The sequence below is a fragment of the Oncorhynchus gorbuscha genome, linkage group LG13 (genome assembly GCF_021184085.1).
Source record: "Oncorhynchus gorbuscha isolate QuinsamMale2020 ecotype Even-year linkage group LG13, OgorEven_v1.0, whole genome shotgun sequence".
In the NCBI taxonomy this organism is placed as follows: Eukaryota; Metazoa; Chordata; class Actinopteri; order Salmoniformes; family Salmonidae; genus Oncorhynchus; species Oncorhynchus gorbuscha.
Window position 1 is genome coordinate 55,392,908 of NC_060185.1, and position 20,044 is coordinate 55,412,951.

The 20,044-nt window shown below is 45.2% G+C and overlaps 1 protein-coding gene across 1 annotated transcript in view; it reads right to left on the reverse strand.

Annotated features, from left to right (window-relative positions):
- Positions 1 to 637: 637 nt before the first annotated feature.
- The window catches only part of LOC123993183 (sodium/potassium-transporting ATPase subunit beta-3-like), a 49,450-nt gene continuing 30,043 nt past the window's right edge, over positions 638 to 20,044 (reverse strand). The window contains exons 2-7 of the mRNA XM_046295055.1: positions 9,195 to 9,323; positions 4,490 to 4,588; positions 4,070 to 4,257; positions 3,197 to 3,247; positions 1,870 to 1,956; positions 638 to 1,570 (exon numbers count right to left, since the gene is read on the reverse strand). Of these exons, the coding sequence (XP_046151011.1) occupies positions 1,403 to 1,570; positions 1,870 to 1,956; positions 3,197 to 3,247; positions 4,070 to 4,257; positions 4,490 to 4,588; positions 9,195 to 9,323 (722 nt within the window). The 3' untranslated portion in view covers positions 638 to 1,402. The remainder of the gene's footprint in view (positions 1,571 to 1,869; positions 1,957 to 3,196; positions 3,248 to 4,069; positions 4,258 to 4,489; positions 4,589 to 9,194; positions 9,324 to 20,044) is intronic.

Below are 20,044 nucleotides of genomic sequence, written 5' to 3' on the forward strand. Positions count from 1 at the left end.
TGTCTAGCTTTGGCTGTAAAGCATATTTTGAAAATCTGAGATGACAGGGTGATTAACAAAAGGCTAAGCTGTGTCTCAATATATTTCATTCGTGATTTTCATGAATAGGAATATTTTCTAGGGATATTTATGTCCGTTGCGTTATGCTAATTAGTGTCAGGCGACGATTACGCTCCTGCATGCGGGATGGGGAGTCAGTAGAGGTTAAATCCAAGAGTTCACATACTTTTTCCACCCCGCACTGTGAATGTTTACACAGTGTGTTCAATAAAGACATGAAAACGTGTAATTGTTTGTGTGTTATTAGTTTAAGCAGACTGTGTGTCTACTGTTGTGACCTAGATGAAGATCAGATCACATTTTATGGCCAATTTATGTAGAAATCCAGGTATTTCCAAAGGGTTCACATACTTTTTCTTGCCACTGTAGGTGTTTCTTTTGTCCAAGTGGGAAAGCGCAGTGTGGAGTATAATAGTGATTGCATCGTCTGTGGATGATAATGGTGTTGATGTGACCAGCCTACCAAAGTTCTTCATGGCTACAGACATGAGTGCTACTGGTCGGTAGTCATTTAGGCAGGTTTCCTTGGTGTTCTTAGGCACAGCCACGGCACTAAAAGTAAAGACACAAATTGAGATTTTTTTTAAAAGTAATCTTTATTTCAAATTTGTTCTCATACAGACCTTAAGGCATCTGTACAAAGCACAGTTCCCATAGGTGTGTAAAAACCCCTTCCCTTAGCTGTTGGACAGGTAGGTTTAATTATAAGCTGATATGTTTTTGTGCATTTTTCATCCTTAAATGTATTCTCTTAAACAATAATCTTAAATTACAGCTATTTATTATTTCTTCGTTTGATTTCTTTACAGCGTTCAGACAGTGAGCTAAAGAAAGAAACAGTGTTTATAGCCATCAAGTATGTACATACAGAAACAACACATCACACACAGCAAACTGCACAGCACTACGGGATACCACATAAATTCAATGCTCCAAATACAGCTATATACAGGTCCATACTATGGCACGATGTCGCTACATCACCACTGACTTTATTGGAGGTGAGAGGTGTGTGTGTGTGTGTGTTTGAGGGGGGATTCAAATTGTTAGTTTATTGTATGTCCCTTTTCATGGTGTGATGAAGGGCAAAGAGGGGGGCTGGCAGGTGGAGGAGTCAGTGACATATAAGGGATGGGGATTTAAAAATGAATATAAGGAGCACACGACCATGCTACTGTAGCTTCCCCTGATCCATCCCTCCAGTAGCCAAGGGGGCAGGGCCTGTTCCTGGCCGGATGGAGGGGGGGAAGTGGATTGAGGAGGACGGTTCAGTGGAGATGGGTGAGGGCATTGATTACACGTAAAGACGGCATTGTGCAGCTCTAGTGGTTTTCCTGAACCACTACTCGACCACTTTGACCCTGAATGTGACGCGCCCCAGGAACTTGTCGCGGTCGTCACTATTCCGCAGGTCGGAGCCCTCGATCTTACACTCCATGGTCAGCTCGTTGTTGTAGTCTTCCTTGGTCAGCAGAAGCTTGACCGCAACCAGGGGCTGAACGTAGGTTGACTGGCAAACACACAGGGAGAGATGGAGGGAGACCACTGTTAATTCATATATTCACAGACGTGCGCACATCCATACACATAACAGTGGTTGTCATGACAATACACTGACAATCAATTTGCACTCAGTGCCTCAGGTGAATATAGTCCACCCACATACTGTACATTTCCCAGGATTCTCATCTCCCCAGACTGCCTTGACAATAGTAACATTTACTACTTGTAATTACAATTAAATTATTCTGCATTCAATCTCATTAACAGTTTCCTTCACAATATAAATATGTAGCGTAATGTACTTACATGCAAATTCTTCCCGTAATAAGGGAAGTACATCTTATCGAAACGCCCCTCGGATGGGAAGTACTGCATCTGCAGGGGGCTTTCTCTCTGTGGGTGGAAGGGGATGAGGAGGAAGAGGTGGAAGAAGAGGAAGGAGGGGGCGAGGAAGAGGTGTGAGATCACAGAACTATACATATTAATGCACTGGGAACGTACGAAGCTGCCTCCACTGACTCTCAGGACAACAATCTGACTAACTGTATACAATGACATAAAACAATCCTGGAGTCTACAAACACACACATACTGTAGCTTTACACACGACAGGTGTAAACCACCACATACTGTCACAGGACACAATGTAGTTACCACCCACTCACACATACCAGTACACACGCACACACAATCTGCCACCAGATGGTTCTCTATGGTTATCAGAATGGTTTATGGTGGAGAGGAGAAATTCAAATGAATTCAGAGAGAAAGAGAGGAGGACAGATGGAGGGGAGTTAAAAGAGCCAGTGTTTCTTTGTAGACCTCCAAACATTTGCAAACAGGTCACAAAGGTTAGAGTTGACAGTCTCGGTGAGGGAGGGATGGAACCCAGAGCGTGCGCGCTCGAGAGAGACATTGTTAGAATGTCAGAGCCAGAAGAAAACCATGGAAACACCATTAGTGGGAGCCATGGGCAGCGGAGCAGAGTTCTAAAATCAACGGGAAGGAACCTTTTCAGGTTCCAATGCATTACCATAACAGATACATACACCAACTGCAGTTATATACAGTCAGTGACAATAATTACCAAAAATATCAACACTTTAATATGGACTATTCCTCTGTCTATATTGTCTTTGGGGTGATTAGTTATAGGGGTTAGATTAGAAAGCTCTAAAACATGAACGCCATGAATGCTGTTTAAAGCAGCAGAGGACAAAGCGCCACATCACAGAGGTGGACAGAAGCAGCGCAGAAAGGTAATGGAGAAAGGCTAGGGCTAGGACCATGGGGAAACATAGGGGTCTAGGACCCGATTTCATACCCACCAGTGTACTGCTGGCCCTACAGGCAGCGTGGAGAGAAATCAAATATTGACACTTGTGTGAAAACACAGACAGAAACACACATGTGCATTCCTACATAAAGCACACATACAAATACAAAACAAAAGACACGTTAGGGAGTACAAAACCTGTCTCAAAGTCCTAGCACACAAAAACACAACCTGGAGTACACACACACACGACAGACACAGACACACACGACACAGACACACACACGACACAGACACAGACACACACACACACGATTCATTGTTATACCCAAAAGAAAAACGGTTTGTTTGCTTTACCTTAGCTGTGCAGTTAATGTAGGGGTCCCCGCGCGGTTTCAGTCCAATGATCTACAGGAGTGAGAAGAATATCATAAAGACTATTATAGCAACCTTTAGTGAGTTCAACATTTTGTTCTGGTAATTCTTACACATTTCCTCAAGCTTATTTACATGTAAAAATGATCAAGACACACCAGATTTCAGAATGGTCTCAAAAATGGAAGCACTGATTTGAGTTAAAAGATGTTGAGAAGTAGCTCAGTTAGTGACGCAAGAAAATGATTTGGTTTGAGCTGGCCATATAAGGACCAGTCTGTAGATCAGGCACGTGTGCTGCCCGCTTACTGAAAGGCCAAGGACTTGTACATTCATAAACATAGCTGCCTCAGAGATGCCTAAGAATCTTCTTAATTTCCCCTGATAGGATTCATTAAGTTAGATTGAATACCAATCAGGCAACACAGGCCAATCAATGCACTCTGACCTCTATCCCTGCAAACAGAGATGCTGACACAGAATGCTCTGTCGGCACAGAGGATATTCCAAATAGTGATTAAGAAACAAGTGCAGTGGAAAGGACAGAATAATCATTTTTCAATATGAATTTGAACAAACTCTACTTCTGCATGAAGACAGAGAGAGGAAACACTGAAAGCTGTAGTTCAAAGGCAATGGATCGAAGATAAGAAGGTACTCGTGTAGGGGAGGTAATTCAGTGAACCACGCTTGTGTGATGAGTGACCTTGCCTGAGACCTGATGACTTGTGATAGCTCCCAGAGCTAATGGCTTAGGCTTTAAGCGCCAGTCTTAAGGCTTTAGCTCAGTGGGCTAACGCTGTCCATTTCATTTTGAGAAGAGTCCGACCAACGATCCCCAATCGGGGCACTCACCCTGTTCATCTTGACTAGGACGCAGGGTTTGCCCTCAGCGTAGCCAAAGGTGGTGTCAGACAGGCCGGAGCACTGCCGGAGCAGATTGCGCTTGAACTGACACACCTTCTTCTCCTCCTGATCATCCTGCTCATAGTACTCTCCCACCATACACAGCTCGTTCTTCTCCTGCACAGTGTCGTTGTATTCTGAGGGGTCCCAAAATAGGGCACAGACTCAAGTTCCACTGTATTTGACAGCCTGCTATTTACCTGGTACAGACAGTATTCACCTAGTAATGTACTGTATACAAAAGTGTAATTAACTGCAACTACTTAAACTAATTTCCTTAACCAATAAAACTGCATTTGTGCATAGATGTCAGATGTACACATTCTTTAGAAAACTAAATGGGACTGAAAGAGGGGATCTATCACTCACGCTGAAGGAAGTTTTCCAGATACTGGACATACTGGCCGTACTGCTTAGGGTCGGTGCGGTTGAAGACGATGTCCAAGGACCGGGGCCTGATCACCAAACCTGAGGACAGGTAGGGGGAAACATGTCACGTCAACTGTTTGTGTAGCAGTGTGATGTTCCCCTAGGTTATGCACCAAGTTATGCACCAAGTTGCACACAAGGACCAATTCAAATAGGCCAGGTCAAGAGGGGATGTTAATAATTTGATAATAATAATAATAATAATAATAATAATAATTCAGTGTGTTTTTAAACATTTAATTAGAGCTGCATAGCTAATGTTATTCTTTGGAGTACAAACACTTTTCATATCAATATTGTACATACATGTGATTGTAGTACATACATGTGATCATAAAAGTTTTGTATATTTTGGTTTGGCCCATCGCGGGTTCTGTATTTCCGTACCCCCTTAATTGTTCTCTTTTGCCTGACCTTCGGATAGCAAGGTATGTTGTCCTTGGCTCAAATTGTTTAATATAAAACCGTGGTAATGTTACCCAATGTACTGTTATGCTACCATAAGTTTGTTACAATGTCGATAATATAAAGATTTATGTTAACAAGTTTCACAAAGCTCGCTAACTAGGGTATCTATTGTAACTTGGGACAGTTTTTGAGTGAGTGTTGATGTGCTTGCGCAGGTGCCTGAGAGCTAGGACTGTGTCAAGGGTTAACATAATGTGTGTTGTCTCTTCGTGTGCAGGTATGTTTTTTATTTTGTACGAATTATGTTGTGTATCATTTTACTTCTATTGTATGGTGTGCGGTTGTGCATTGAATGTGTGCACGCAGCACCTGTTATTTCCTTTTGGTTCTCTTTGCCTGACCTTCGGCTAGCAAGGTGCCAGAGAACTAGGACTGCGCCAATGGTTAACATAAATGTGTGTTGTCTCTTCATGTGCAGGGCAAATAAAATAAAAATTCAACTAGCAGACCTCCAGTTGTGGCAGCGTCCTAATTAAAAGTACACAACGCAGAACGAACCACGCTACATCTGCACCTACTTATGGTCCAGGCAACCTCGCTCACGTGACGAGAATCCTTGCCTGAGACTAGAGCTGTTACAGTGATCGTATTACCGCCACACCGGTGGTCACGAGTCAATGACAGCAGTCAAATTCCACGTGACTGCTTAGTATTATTGACTGTATGTTTGTTTTACTCCATGTGTAACTCTGTGTTGTTGTATGTGTCGAACTGCTTTGCTTTATCTTGGCCAGGTCGCAATTGTGAATGAGAAGGTGAAGGTGAAATAAAAATAATAACAAAATAAAACAGTCACAGTAATTAGGCTTCTTCAAGCTCTGATTCTGCTGATGGTCATCAATTAGCCTACCAAACTTGCTAACTGCCTGGTACTCAGCACTGACAAATGCAAATCGAATCAAAAGTCGAATCAAATACTTCAGGAGAGCTCATGTCCGCAACATTTCTATAGGCGTGAAAAAACAGAGTGAAAAATATTACCCTATCTCTTGTGAATGATGCCCATCTTTTGTGCAGTAAGGCAAGAAACAGAGTATGCCTTTTTTTTGCAACTTTTTCAAAACACATTTAGCCTAGCCCATATGTTTTGATAAGGTTTGTATCACAACTAAGTGGCCAAATATCCTCTTAAAATGAAGCATTATGCCACTTTACAATGGGTGTAAAGCCTAACTGGTATATATTTTATAATGAAATCATTACATGCATAATCACATTTGTGGTCACTTTTGAGAATGGTGTTTTCCCGCTAATTGATTGAATTTTGGGATCGATCACATCCCACAACTGTCAGACTATGTTTGGAATATTTATTTCTCGCACAGACTTGAATAGTTCAACTTTTGTACTATGGGGGATAGTACATTGACATAAGCTAGTGTTTTTGGTGTCATTAAGCCTACTCTTCATGTTGGCTGACGAAAAGTATATGTGGACAGTTCTTCCAATATCTTCAATATGCACCGCGGAATTGGATAAGGATGCGCGCAGTTGCCTCCCCGGTGTCTGTCTTCCCGGTGTCTGTCTTCCCGGTGTCTGTCTTCCCTTGTAGCCTGTGATCACGTGACGGGCATTGGCTAATAAGAATTTAGCTATCTGAGAGAGCCATGTGAGTGAGTGCTTCGGAGCATGCAGCTGGGAGAAGGAAATTATATTCAGCTCAAGGGCACAACGGCTAAAGGTATGGATTTTTTAGGGGGCATTAAGGTGACACAAAAGGGATGCTGCCGGGAAATTCAAGGCATTATCAAGTGCTTGTCAAATTGTGAATGAGAGACTGATGAAGTTTGTGGAGCCTGCGCAAAAAAAAACAAAGCAGAGCTCATGCCTTTCATGCAACTTTTTTCAAATCATCATTAGGGTCACATCATGCAGCCTTAAAATGTCTTAAAAATCGAAACATATAGCCCAACATTTGTATCACAACTAAAATTGCAAAAATAAGGAGGACCTGTTTCTTTGTTAACTGCTCAACACAGAATAGCCACATGTGCACACTCCCTCAAATAGTTTGGAGAAAATATCCTTTATATTTTATTCATGTTCAATTTGTATTCTTCATACTATAAAATAATGCCATGGAATTCTAAGCAAATCTTGTCTGCTAAATTAACAAGTGTAGCTCACAGCCATATTGCACAGCCAGATCAGGGCCTAACATAAGGACAACTCAGAATATGGTATTTTCTGTTCTTCTAAAATAGGTCTAAAGAAAATGTAGTCTGTCTAAAATAAATAATGCATTTATTGTGATGGTGTAGGCTTTATTACATGGATTTATTAGACTTTTAAAAATGGAGATGTTCCAAAAATGTGTGGTCAATTACCGTGAGACTGGCAGTTATTTGCTTGACAATCAACGGCTGACAACATTTTATGAACAGTCACAGCCCTAGCTGTGACCTGAAGATTTGTGTTACACCTGAAGGCCTGGGCTTTAGCTCAGCAGACTAACTAATTTCTGGTGTTATGCAGATGACCCCAGTTTAAATCCAGGCAGTCACACTAATAATACTATTATTGTTATCAAAATCTTATACTACAATAAGCCACATGTATTGCTTATGCTGCCTGACGGCCATATATTGTAATACTGTATCTATTGTTCAAATGGGTTGCGGAGTGAGTTGATTAAAAAAATATATATACTTTAATACCTAAGACAAGTTTTCACAACAGCCAATGTTATTAACACTCGTCAGATGAAACCCTGCTGGCAAAGAGGGTCAGCTGTGACCGATGGTCAAAACAGAGGTGTGTCCCAAATGGCACCCTATTCCCTATATAGTGCACTGCTTATGACCAGAGCCCTATAAGCCTTTGTCAAAAGTAATGCACTATGTAGGAAATAGGGTGCTATTTGGGACTCAGACAAGCCAACTGAAAACGGCCGGCTGAGGAAGCCTTATTATCAGGAATTTGTGATGGAATTTCACTCGTAGCTGATTCAGATGAGTATGTCTTAGTTTTGACCTCAAGGCGTCAACACCCAGGACAGCATTAGAAAGTGTGTGGTGTGATATACGACAATGGAAGGACTCCAAAAGAGGGGACAATGGGAGAGGACACAGAGTGAGAGAAGGTGACAGGAGACTGTGGGTGGAATAAATTGTCACGAGGAGTGTGTGCGTGTGTGTAAGAGAGAGAGAAGCTTGCTATACTGTACCTGCATTCCACAAATTTTTTGCCAAACCCCAAAAAGCAGCTGGTCAGAAGGTTTGCATCTTAGCGGCAACTCTACACCGCCTTAGGCACACAGCACATTTTACAAGAGCAGAAAGAGTCAAAAGATATTCAACAAGGCTGACTGTGGATGGCAGAAGACATAAATGTGCAGTATGGCTAAATTGGTAGAGCATGGTGCTTGCAATGCCAATATCGTGGGTTCAATTCCTGCATGACTAAGTCTCTTTGGAGAAAAGTGTGTGCTAAATGGCATATATTATTATTATATACAGTATTAGGACATAGGCCTAGAGGAGGGGAGTTCGTTTTTATGATGGCCTCTCTGTCAGGGCAATGGAGAGAGGCTGTGGGGACAGAACAGATGGGTGCTGTACTGGTGGACCAGCGGGAGGATGCATGCAGAGCCTGGGAGACAGACTCTCTCTCACTCCAACAGACACATACACACACCTCTACTCCATAATTCACAGGATTACATTTCTAACTCTTCTATTTTCTTCTGTAACACTAACACAGTATTAATTAACAGGTTTTTGAGACTCGGCCGGTAGTTTTTCCATTTCTAAAATTACAATATCGGGTCAGTCAGTGTTTGACTGATCTGTTTATTCCCTGAGTGCTTGCATATTTTGGCAGTGGCAGCCAGCTCCTCTGTCACGCCAGTAAGGCCTTCAGTGGGACATGGCTGCAGAGTCTGAGACATTGTGCAAGCCAGGCCAGGCGCTAGCAGAGCAAGCTCTGGCGTTAGTGAGTGAGCTCACCAGCCAACTAGCAGGCTCCCATTCTGCAGGAGCCTCGGCTATGCTTCAACAGTGGTCCAGACGACGCAAGAAAAGAAACAGCGCTGTCCATGAGAGATAATGACATATTTGAGAGATAATGACATATTCATATTGTGAGTGAGTGAGTGAGTGAGTGAATATGTGAATTTCAATTTGAGCACTGTTCTGTTTAGGTTGAGTGTCTGTTTCGCTGCAGCGTAATAAGTCACCTGGACTGGCCACTCGGTCGCGGTATGTAGGAATGTTGTCGTCTAGTGTCTGCAGCATGACCCACATGGTGAGTGTGAACATCCCTGCCAGGAAGCCATAGAAGACCAGGTAGAAAAGCAATATCAGGGCTGAGGGGAGAGAGAGAGAGTAATTATTCTCTGTTAATCACACAATCTCTGTTAATCACACAAAACAGATCAAAAGCATTCCTCCCATCAGTGTAAGTCACATGACTTGAATCTTTGACCCCATAATTAGACATCCACCATAGTTCCTGGAGAATGCTGGAGAGGACAATGTGAAAGAAAATATCAGGATCAGCACAGTACGGAGAGAGAGATAGAGAGAGCTTGTCAACTGTGACTGACCCCAAATTAAGAAATCTGTGACTATGTACAGTGAGCAAAGCCTTGATATTGAGATATAGGCCACCACAAGCCCACTGCCCATAAAATGAGGTGGAAACTGAGCTACACTTCCTAACCTCCTGCCAAATGTATGACCACAATACACACATATTTCCCACAGATCACACAAATCATTTGAAAACAAATCAAACATTGATAAACTCCAATATCTTAAAGGTGAAATTTGTGGCCCATTGCCATGAGAAAAGGGCAACCAGTGGAGCACAAACACCATTGTAAATAAAAACATTTCTGTTTATTTATTTTTGCTATTTGCACATTGTTACAACACTGTACATAGCCAATAATATAACATTTGTAATGTATACAATCTTTTAAAACTTAACACTGAGTGTAATGTTCACTGATTTCTTATTTCCCTTGTTTTTTCCCTTTTGTTTATTGTATATTCCATTTGCTTTGTAATCATATGTAAAGCCCTTGTAATCATATGTAAAGCCCTTTGAATATAATTGAAGAGAGAGAGTGTCACGAGGCCGACCGAGGGTGGTTCCCCTTCCCGGGCGGGTGGCGCTCGGCGGTCGTCATCACCGGCCTATTAGCTGCCACTGATTGTTTTTCCTCCCCCTCCTTGTATGTTTAGTGGTAGCACCTGTTTATGTTTAATTAGTTTGTCTTTATTAGACAGCCGGCCCGCCTGGTTGTTGTGCGGGATTATTTCATTGTAAACCTTCGGCTCTGTTGTAGAGGTACGTGCTTAGTCGTGATTTTTTCTATGTGTACTTTTTCCCCTGTGTTTGGGAACGTTACTTTTGTGTGCACCCTGTGGTGCGTTGGTGCTAGTAAAGACGCACAGCATTGAACTCTGTCTCCTGCATTTGACTCCACACCCACGACACCCGGAGCATTACAGAATCCCGCACCTATCGGATTGATGGAGTCAGCAGGAGCAGCAGCCAACCCTCTCCCATCGATGGAGGAACGGGTTCTCCACCACACCACCGTCCTCCATCGGATCGGATCCGCGATGGATCAGGTGATGGAGAGAATGGAAAGATGGGAGAGGAGTGGTCTCCTCTCTCCACCTTCGGCACCCACGGTTCCGGACTCCCCATCTCCCGACTCAGCACCCTCTGACGCTACCGAGGGCTTATGATGGAGCGGCGGCGGGTTGCCAGGGGTTTCTGCTTCAGCTGGAGCTATACCTGGCCACCATCAGACCCACTCCCTCAGGAGCAGAGAGGGTGAGTGTCCTCATCTCCTGCCTCACGGGTCGTGCTCTGGAGTGGGCGAACGCAGTCTGGAATGGCCCAGACTCAGCGCGGGAGCACTACACAGAGTTTTCCTGCCGCTTCCGTGCCGTGTTTGATCACCCTCTAGACGGCCGAGCGGTGGGAGAACGACTATTTCATCTCAGGCAGGAGAAGAGGAGCGCCCAGGATTACGCGCTGGAGTTCCGGACCTTGGCAGCCGGATCTGGGTGGAACGACAGGGCCCTTATGGACCACTACAGGTGTAGTCTCCGAGAGGACGTCCGCCGGGAGTTAGCGTGTCGGGACACCACTCTGTCACTGGATCAGCTGATCGACATGTCCATTCGACTGGATAATCTGCTGGCTGCCCGCGGGCGTTCAGAGAGGGTTCTGTGCGTTCCACCACCCAGCCCCTCCGCTCCCATTCCCATGGAGTTGGGAGGGGCTACGCCGAGGGGTCCTGGAGGAGGTGGCCTTCCCTGCACCAACTGTGGTCGGAGAGGGCACACGTCTGATCGGTGCTGGGGGGGGGGTCCGTCTGGGTGTAGAGATGGCAGGCGGAACACTTCTCGGTCACCCCAGGTGAGTCAGCATCAAACTCACCCAGAACCCCTTGTTGGCCATATGTTTGTCTTAATCTCTTACCTTCACTTTTTTCCCTCTTCCCAGCATAGGGCGCTAGTCGATTCAGGCGCAGCTGGGAACTTTATGGATCGCGGACTCGCCCTTAGGTTAGGGGTTCCGCTGGTGCCGATAGATTCTCCTTTCCCCGTGCACTCCCTAGATAGCCGGCCATTAGGGTCAGGGATGATCAGGGAGACCACGGTCCCACTGGACATGGTGACGCAGGGGAATCATAGGGAGCGTATCAGTTTTTTTATTATTGATTCGCCTGCGTTTCCAGTGGTGCTGGGGACTCCCTGGTTGGCCCGGCACAATCCTAAAATTTCATGGAGACAGGGGGTTCTCCAGGGGTGGTCAGAGGAGTGTTCTGGAAGGTGTTTGGGAGTTTCCATCGGTGCCACGTCGGTGGAGAGTCCAGACCAGGGTTCCACGGTGTGCATTTCCCCCCGAGTATGCCGATTTGGCAATCGCTTTCAGTAAAGTGAAAGCGACTAAATTACCACCTTGTCGACCGGGAAGGGATTGTACGATAGATCTCCAGGTGGACGCTGCGCTTCCCAAGAGTCACGTGTACCCGCTGTCCCAGGAGGAAACGTTGGCAATGGAGACATATGTCACGGAGTCGCTGGGACAGGGGTACATTCGGCCCTCCATTTCACCCGTCTCCTCGAGTTTCTTTTTTGTGAGGAAAAAGGAGGGAGGTTTGCGTCCGTGTATCGATTATAGAGGTCTAAACGCCATCATAGTGGGGTATAGTTACCCTCTACCTCTCATCGCTACGGCGGTGGAATCGTTCCACGGAGCGCAGTTCTTCACAAAACTGGACCTCAGGAGCGCGTATAGTCTGGTGCGTATTCGGAAGGGAGACGAGTGGAAAACCTCATTTAGTACTACATCCGGCCACTATGAGTACCTCGTCATGCCGTATGGGTTAAAGAATGCTCCAGACGTTTTCCAATCCTTTGTAGACGAGATTCTCAGGGACCTGTGCGGGCAGGGAGTGGTTGTTTATATCGATGACATTCTGATCTACTCGGCCACTCACACCGCGCATGTGTCTCTGGTGCGCAAAGTGCTTGGTAGACTGCTGGAGCATGACCTATACGTCAAGGCTGAGAAATGCGTGTTCTCTAAACGAGCCGTCTCTTTTCTGGGATATCGCATTTCCACCTCGGGGGTGGTGATGGAGGGTGACCGCATTAGGGCCGTGCGTAATTGGCCGACTCCAACCACGGTAAAGGAGGTGCAGCGGTTTTTGGGTTTTGCCAACTACTACAGGAGGTTTATCCGGGGTTTTGGCCGGGTAGCGGCTCCCATTACCTCACTGCTGAAAGGGGGCCCGGTGCGGTTGCAGTGGTCAGCAGAGGCGGACAGAGCATTCAACAGGTTGAAGGCACTGTTCACTGATGCGCCCGTGTTGGCGCATCCGGACCCCTCTCTAGCATTCATAGTGGAGGTGGACGCGTCCGAGGCTGGGGTGGGTGCCGTGCTATCACAGCGCTCGGGTATGCCACCAAAACTCCGCCCCTGCGCTTTCTTCTCAAGGAAGCTCAGCCCAGCGGAGCGTAACTATGATGTGGGGGACCGGGAGTTCCTAGCGGTGGTTAGAGCTCTGAAGGTGTGGAGACACTGGCTTGAGGGGGCTAAGCACCCTTTTCTCATCTGGACCGACCACCAGAATCTGGAGTATATTCGGGCAGCTAGGAGACTTAACCCACGTCAGGCAAGGTGGGCCATGTTCTTCACCCGGTTCCGGTTTACTTTGTCTTATAGACCGGGCTCCCAGAACGTGAAGGCAGACGCACTGTCCCGCCTTTATGACACCGAGGAGGGGTCCACCGAACCTACTCCCATCCTTCCCGCCTCTAAGCTGGTAGCCCCAGTGGTATGGGAGGTGGACTCGGACATCGAGCGGGCGTTACGGGCTGAACCCGCGCCTCCTCAGTGTCCAGCGGGGCGAGGGTACGTGCCGCTTGGTGTTCGGGACAAACTGATTCGGTGGGCTCATGTCCTACCCTCCTCGGGTCACCCTGGGGTGACGAGGACAGTGGGGAGCCTTCAGGGGAGGTATCGGTAGCCTACGTTGGTTAAGGACGTTAAGGGTTATGTCTCCTCTTGCTCAGTGTGCGCTCAGAGTAAGGCTCCTAGGCACCTTCCTAGAGGGAAGCTACAACCCCTCCCCGTTCCACAGCGGCCATGGTCACATCTGTCCATAGATTTCCTGACCGATCTCCCGCCGTCTCAGGGGAACACCGCGGTTCTAGTGATTGTGGATCGGTTTTCTAAGTCCTGCTGTCTCCTCCCGTTGCCCGGTATCCCTACAGCCCTGCAGACTGTGGAGGCATTATTTACCCATGTCTTTCGGCACTACGGGGTGCCGGAGGACATCGTTTCTGATCGGGGCCCCCAATTCACGTCTCGGGTATGGAGAGCGTTCATGGAACGCTTGGGAGTCTCTGTCAGCCTGACCTCCGGTTATCACCCCGAGAGTAATGGGCAGGTGGAGAGATTGAACCAGGAGGTGGGTAGGTTTCTGCGGTCGTATTGCCAGGATCGGCCAGGGGAGTGGGCACGATACATTCCCTGGGCTGAAATGGCTCAGAACTCACTACGCCACTCCTCTACTAACGTGTCCCCTTTTCAGTGTGTGTTGGGGTACCAGCCGGTCCTGGCACCATGGCATCCGAGCCAGACAGAGGCTCCTGCGGTGGAGGAATGGGTACAGCGCTCCAAGGAGACCTGGAGGGCCGTCCAGGAATCTCTACGACAAGCGAGTGGACGGCAGAAGAGGAGTGCTGACCGCCACTGCAGTGAGGCCCCCGTGTTTGTACCGGGGGACAGGGTCTGGCTCTCGACCCGAAACCTACCTCTCCGCTTGCCCTGCCGGAAGCTGGGTCCGTAGTGTGTAGGGCCCTTTAAAGTCCTGAGGAGAATAAACGAGGTGTGTTATCGATTACAACTCCCTTCCTATTATCGTATTAACCCCTCGTTTCATGTGTCTCTCCTCAGGCCGGTGGTAGCTGGTCCCCTGCAGGACAGTGAGGTACCGGAGGTCCCTCCCCCCCCTCTGGACATCGAGGGGACCCCGGCGTACACGATCCGGGCCATTCTGGACTCAAGACGCCGGGTGAGGGGCCTGCAGTACCTCGTGGACTGGGAGGGGTACAGTCCGGAGGAGAGGTGCTGGGTACCGGTGGGGGACATCTTGGATCCCTCCATGTTGAGGGATTTCCATCGCCTCCATCCGGATCGCCCTGCACCTCGTCCTCCGGGGCGACCTCGAGGCCGGTGTCGGCGCGCTGCGGGAGCTGCGCGTCAGAGGGGGGGTACTGTCACGAGTCCGACCGAGGGTGGTTCCCCTTCCCGGGTGGGTGGCGCTCGGCGGTCGTCATCACCGGCCTATTAGCTGCCACTGATTGTTTTTCCTCCCCCTCCTTGTATGTTTAGTGGTGGCACCTGTTTATGTTTAATTAGTTTGTCTTTATTAGACAGCCGGCCCGCCTGGTTGTTGTGCGGGATTATTTCATTGTAAACCTTCGGCTCTGTTGTAGAGGTACGTGCTTAGTCGTGATTTTTTCTATTTGTACTTTTTCCCCTGTGTTTGGGAATGTTACTTTTGTGTGCACCCTGTGGTGCGTTGGTGCTAGTAAAGACGCACAGCATTGAACTCTGTCTCCTGCATTTGTCTCCACACCCACGACACCCGGAGCATTACAGAGAGGGAGACTCATCACCTAAGGACATTTGTGGCAAATGACAAAAGTCTTGCGACATTTGAAGCAAGTGACAGAAAAGAATAAATAAACTCCAGCACACAGTTATTCTTATACGTTCCACATTTCAAACCAAGTGTATATTTGATTTCAAACCAGTCAACACAGTTGTTTAAAGATCCATTACATTTATTCTTAAGCAGACATACAAGAACATGTATCATTTTTTTTCAGATTTTGACCATGACTGTCAGAAGAGCCCGTGCAGATCTAGGAGCAGGCTGAGCTATAGTATTGATGACAGGCAGACGATATTACATTTTAGTCTGCTCTTATCCAGAGCGACTTACAGTTAGTGCATTTATCTTAGGTGGGACAACCACATATCACAGGCATAGTAAGTACACATTTCCTCAATAAAGTAGCAGTAGTAGTAGTAAAACACTAGTCTCAACTAGAGGTCGACCGTTTATGATTTTTCAACGCCGATGCCGATTATTGAAGGACCAAAAAATGCCGATACCGATTAAATCGGACAATTTTTTTGTTTGTAATAATGACAATTACAACAATACTGAATGAACACTTATTAACTTAATATAATACATCAATTAAATCAATTTAGCCTCAAATAAATAATTAAACATGTTCAATGTGGTTTAAGTAATGCAAAAACAAAGTATTGGAGAAGAAAGTAAAAGTGCAATATGTGCCATGTAAGAAAGCTATAACGTTTAAGTTCCTTGCTCAGAACATGAGAACATATGAAAGCTGGTGGTTCCTTATAACATGAGACTTCAATATTCCCAGGTAAGAAGTTTTAGGTTGTAGTTATAGCAATTATAGAACTATTTCTCTCCATACCATTTGTATTTCATATACCTTTGACTATTGGATGTTCTTAGTGGTCCTTCTGTAGCTCAGTTGGTAGAGCATGGCGCTTGTAACGCCAGGGTAGTGGGTTCGATCCCCGGGATCACCCATACGTAGAATGTATGCACACATGACTGCAAGTCGCTTTGGATAAAAGCGTCTGCTAAATGGCATATATATTCTTATAGGCACTTTAGTATTGCCAGTGTAACAGTATAGCTTCCATCCCTCTCCTTGCCGCTACCTGGGCTCGAACCAGGAACACATCGACAACAGCCACTCTCGAAGCAGCGTTACCCATGCAGAGCAAGGGGAACAACTACTCCAAATCTCAGAGAGAGTGACGTTTGAATCGCTATTAGCACACACACTGCTAACTAGCTAGCCATTTCACATCGGTTACACCAGCCTAATCTCGGGAGTTGATAGGCTTGAAGTCATAAACAGCGCAATGCCTGAAGCATTGCAAAGAGCTGCTGGCAAAACACACTAAAGTGCTGTTTGAATGAATGCTTACGAGCCTGCTGGTGCCTACCATCGCTCAGTCAGACTGCTCTATCAAATCATAGACTTAATCATAACATAATATCACACAGAAATACAAGCCTTAGGTCATTAATATGGTCAAATCCGGAAACTATAATTTCGAAAAAAATGTTTATTATTTCAGTGAAATACGGAACAGTTCCGTATTTTATCTAACGGATGGCATCCCTAAGTCTAAATATTGCTGTTACATTGCACAACCTTCAATGTTATGTCCAAATTAAGTAACATTCTGGCAAATTAGTTCGCAATGAGCGGCCCAAACTGTTGCATATACCCTGACTCTGGTTAATATGGCCTGCTAACCTTTCTTTTAGCTAAATATGCAGGCTTAAAAATATATACTTCTGTGTATTGATTTTAAGAAAGGCATTGCTTTAACCAGGCAAGTCAGTTAAGAACATATTCTTATTTTCAATAACGGCCTGGGAACAGTGGGTTAACTGCCTGTTCAGGGGCAGAACGACAGATTTGTACCTTGTCAGCTCGGGGGTTTGAACTCGCAACCTTCCGGTTACTAGTCCAACGCTCTAACCACTAGGCTACACTGCCGGGATTCATTCCGATTGTTATGAAGAAATCGGCCCTTATTAATCGCCCATTCCGATTAATCGGTCGACCTCTAGTCTCAACGTCAACAGTGAAGAGGCTACTCCGAGATGCTTGTCTTTTAGGCAGAGTTGCAAACAAAAAGCCATATCTCAGACTGGCCAATAAAAATAAAATATTAAAGATGGGCAAAAGTACACAGACACTGGACAGAGGAACTCTGCCGAGAAAGCCAGCATCCCGGAGTCACCTCTTCACTGTTGACGATGAGACTGGTGTTTTGCTGGTACTATTGAGTTGAGGACTTGTGAGGCATCCGTTTCTCAAACTAGACACTAATGTACTTGTCTTCTTACTCGGTTGTGCACCGGGGCCTCCCACTCTTTCTATTCTGGTTAGAGACAGTTTGCTCTGTTCTGTGAAGGGAGTAGTACACAGCAGTATATCAGGTCTTCAGTTTCTCAGAACAAGAACAGACTGATGAGTTTTAGATGAAAGGTCTTTGTTTCTGGCCATTTTGAGCCTGTAGTCGAACCCACAAATGCTCATGCTCCAGATACTCAACTAGTCTAAAGAAGCCCAGTTGTAATTACTTCTTTAAATCAGGACAACAGTTTTCAGCTGTGATAACATAATTGCAAAAGGGTAAAGGACCAAAAATGATCAATTAGCCTTTTCAAATGATAAACTTGGATTAGCTGACACAACGTGCCATTGGAACACAGGAGTGATAGTTGCTGATAATGGGCCTCTATGTAGATATTCAATTTTTTTTTTACCGTTTCCAGCTACCATAGTAATTTACAACATTAACAAGGTCTACACTGTATTTCTGATCAATCTGATGTTATTTTAATGGACAAACAAATTAGCTTTTCTTTCAAAAACAAGGACATTTCTAAGTGACCCCAAACTTTTGAACGGTAGTGTACGTTTCAGGTGCTTTCAGAAGATGGGCAGGGACTCTGCTGTCCTAGCTTCAGGGGGATATCCCTGGTGTCTAATGGACAAAGAATAGAGAGCTTAGAGATACAGTAGTATATATAAACACTGCAATCGGAAAGTATTCAGACACCTTGACTTTTTCCACATTGTGTTACATTAAAGCCTTATTCGCATAAGTATTCACACCCTTTGCTACGAGACTCGAAATTGAGCTCAGATGCATCCTGTTTCCATTGATCAGTCCACCTGTGGTAAATTCAATTGATTGGACATGATTTGATAAGGTACACACTTGTCTATACGTGAACGACCGGCTCGATTGGGTCTTATGTAGCAAACTTTGAAATTGTGTTTTTTACATGGGACAAAAGTAGAGACTCCGAGCTAGAAAATTGTATATCACACAAAACACTTGAGGAACAATGGAAAAAGTAATTATGTTGAAACTTCACTTATGAGAAAATTTGCTAAAAAAATAGTTTTTCCTTTATCATTATGGGGTATTGTGTGTAGATTGACCACAAAATGTGGTCATGGGGTCTGAATATTTTCCAAATGCATGGTATCACTATTACACCACCATGCATGATATCTCTACAGAAACACTGAAGCTCAGGGAAGAGCCCACTGTCAGCTATTACACAACAATAGTTACAAACAGAGAAAGAGAGGGGAATACAAAGAAAAAGGATATACAAAATGAAAGAGAAACAGGTGAAAATACAGGGGTGAGAAAGGCACAAAATGGTTGAATGAGCTCCAGAGAGATCTTCATAAGGATGTGTAAGGATACAGTTCTATACAAGACAGAGAGAGACGTAGCCTAGATAGACTAAAAACAAATGTAAATACATACAAAGAGATATCGTATAAAGAGAAGACAGGATGATGATGGGAAAACAAGATATGAATGGATTGAGATGGTGTGCGAGGGAGAAAAATAGAGAGCTTCAGTTTAATTATAGATGCATTGCTTCTTTCTTGAAGTCTCTGAGGTAAGCCGTGCGTTTATAAATAGGATGTGGGGGAGGACAGATAAGTGATGGCACAGCACTGGCCTGAGGAAGAGAGGAGCTGGGTGGGAGCGCCAGATGGAGAGCCACACACACACGTATATGGAGACACCCATTCATGCATTCATATGTACACACACACACACACACACACACACACACACACACACACACACACACACACACACACACACACACACACACACACACACACACACACACACACACACACACACACATATACCACAGCGTTAGTGCAAGACTGACAAATGCACGCATGCATGAACGCACGCACACACACACAGCTTTAGATGGCTGGGTCATGTAAAATTAATGTAGAATCCAATCTGATTAAATCAGAACTCTTTTTTTAATGTCTTAACAAAATGCCAGAAATCAATCGGACCACTTTTGATGCTTAAACTGGAATTGACACTCCAACACATCCTCATGGAGCATTGTTGTTATGTAGCCACACCCCCCCAAAAAGCAAGCATTAGAAAGCCATTTCCAATGGAAAAGCCATTGGTCGTTAAGGACTGAGACCCAGTACTGGGATGCCAAGTGCTTTTATCTCCTCAGAATAGCTGAGTGTGACCTTTCAGAAAGCCTGGTCTCCATCCCAAATGGCACCCAATTCCCTATATAGTGCACAATTAGTTCACTACATACAGTTGAAGTCAGATGTTTACATACACCTTAGCCAAATACATTTAAACTAAGTTTTTCACAATTCCTGACATTTAATCCAAGTAACAATTCAGGTCAGTTAGGATCCCCACTTTATTTAAAGAATGCAAAATGTCAGAATAATAGTTGAGAGAATGATTTATTTCAGCTTGTATTTCTTTCATCAGAAGTTTACATACACTCAATGAGTATTTGGTAGCATTGCCTTTAAATGGTTTAACTTGGGTAAAATGTTGTTTCGGGTAGCCTTCCAAAACAAGTTCGGTGAAATTTGG